Source organism: Apium graveolens, chromosome 10 (assembly GCF_009905375.1).
Source record: "Apium graveolens cultivar Ventura chromosome 10, ASM990537v1, whole genome shotgun sequence".
Classification (NCBI taxonomy): domain Eukaryota; kingdom Viridiplantae; phylum Streptophyta; class Magnoliopsida; order Apiales; family Apiaceae; genus Apium; species Apium graveolens.
Genome location: NC_133656.1, coordinates 106,007,406 through 106,009,662, shown reverse-complemented (window position 1 = coordinate 106,009,662; position 2,257 = coordinate 106,007,406). Strand labels below are relative to the sequence as shown.

Genomic DNA, 2,257 nt, shown 5'->3' with positions numbered 1-2,257 from the left:
TGGATCGACTCCTCTTTTGGTTGAGAAGTGTACCATGTTTACGGATAGAAGTGATCCATATGTTAATTCCACTTTTTGTAGTTAATGATATGAAGTATATGGGCATTTTTTATTTTCTAAATAAGTTTTATAATTTTAAATTAAGAGGAAGTGTAGGAATTATAATATAAAATTATAACTAAAATATTAATTAGTTAATTATATTTTAATATTTGTCGATTGTAAAGATTTTTGTAATTGAATAAACTATCTCGTGTGGCACAAATCATGCATGTTTATCTCAGTGTAAACTCTATATAAATATTATTGTGATTGAATAAATAAAATAAACTTTAGTTAAATATTATACCTCTCCCTCTTGGATGAAAAATAACAACAAATATATATGAAATCTAAGGGGATATGAACAGAACAAAATATTTAATTAAAAAAAATTATATCTTTACAAGCACTAAGAATACAATGTCAATGTAGATCGAAATCAAATCTCAGCAACTAAGCCTATATATATGAACAAATAAAAGAAACCTTAATTATTTTCCTACCTAAACAGAATGAAAATTGAAAAAAGAACATCTGAAAGAGAGATGATTGTAATCAAATGATAGTAAAATCTACCATCCCTGCTTCAAATAATTAGTATCATAAGGCCTCAAATGAAGATCCAAACCCCATGCTCGTTTACAACTGCTATCACTCCTCGTCAAAACAGGCACCGTTTTGGCAACCGTTTCATGACTAATGGTCGTCGTATCACTAGCACCATCTTTACTATTAGAATTAGCCTCTAGTTCAGCTCGGTGTCGTCTCATGTGTCCACCAAGTGCCTGGCCTAAAGCAAACTCAACTCCGCATATCGAACACTCGTGTGTCTTGGGCTTAGTTGGAACTTGTTGAAGAAGATCTCCTGCCATTAACTTAGGCTTCTTGTGACTCGCACGGTGACCTCCTAATGCTTGGAACGAGGTGAACTGTCGATTACATGTTTTGCATTCGAAAATACGGTGAGCTGCAAAAGTGTCGGATTTTTCGAGTTTCGAAAGAAGCATATGACAATTAGCCATCGCAAATGACTCCACCTGTATTTGTTCATCTTCTCTACTCCTCTTCATTGTCATCTTAGTAAGTATTGTTTTAGTTTGGGATTGTGTTGAATGAAATGTGAAATGGTTTGTAAGTTTTGGCTGAATGAGTAGAATGTTATGTTGGTGTTTGATATTTATAAGGTTTGAGTGCAAGTACTGTAATGTTATTGTTGCATGTTAAATAAGCAGGGAGGGGAGTAATCTATTCTAGAGAAGTGGGAAGAATGGGGGTTGTCCAGTCCAGGTGATATGTACAGCCGTCATTCGTCAGCATTCAGCAATGAGCTACGTTAAATGAGCGCGTACAAGGGTCAACTTGGTGGGAACCGGAAGAAAATTAATCAAGATGCTTTTGACTTTTCTTGAATCCCCTTTTGTAACCCTTGCTAAGTAATGCAAAGGTGGTACCTCTTCACTAAACATAGGAAATTTCAAGTGATTTGCACACCACGTGTGATATGAAAGTTCGAGGAATGGACATATTTTTTGTTGAATAGTGTTATAGGTAAAAAATTTAGGCTCTTCCTTATTTTCTACTGTCAGTTGTAAAATAATGTTTGACAGTATTTAAGGGGCAAGTAAATTTTAGTTATGTAAATATTTTTTTTATTAAAAATTTAAATATTTTATTTTATTCAAGAAAAAAATTAAATAACTATATTTTTTATAAATCTTAAAATATGTGTCTAATACTCTTTCATAAACATAAATAATTGTAAAAAACTGGGGGATTAATTTAAAAAAATATAAAATAACCTGTTTATGAGGTGTAATATATAAATCCGTACTATTTATTATATTAATAAAGAGGACTCGTTACAATCGAAACCTCCCATGATTTTATGCAAAGTTTTGTATTCAACTGTGGGACTAGCATATTTTTGTAATTCGCGCACACCTGTTTTGTTCTTTTTATAAGATTCAAACTAGTTATTCAAATTGTTGTTTTATTATTATTGCAGCTTGCGGACTTTAAATTTCCAATGCAACACGGGACAACAGCCCAGAGCAAGTAATTATCAGCCTAAGCAGAAAATCATAGTTTTATAATATGAGAATGAGGTTCTTAAAGGAAAATGTTATTTTTAAGTATTTTTTAAATTTCAGAACAATAAAAGATTGAAAAGAAAAAACTTTTCTCTAAATACACATCGAAGACCTGAAAAAATTAA

At 31.7% G+C, this 2,257-nt stretch overlaps 1 protein-coding gene across 1 annotated transcript; it reads right to left on the bottom strand.

The window, feature by feature from the left end:
• Positions 1-403: 403 nt before the first annotated feature.
• On the bottom strand, positions 404-1,262 carry LOC141689148 (uncharacterized; the record flags this gene model as incomplete). The annotated part of the gene is made up of 1 exon (XM_074493332.1): positions 404-1,262. A coding segment is annotated over one exon (648 nt), but the record flags the coding sequence as incomplete, so codon positions are not given.
• Positions 1,263-2,257: the final 995 nt, after the last annotated feature.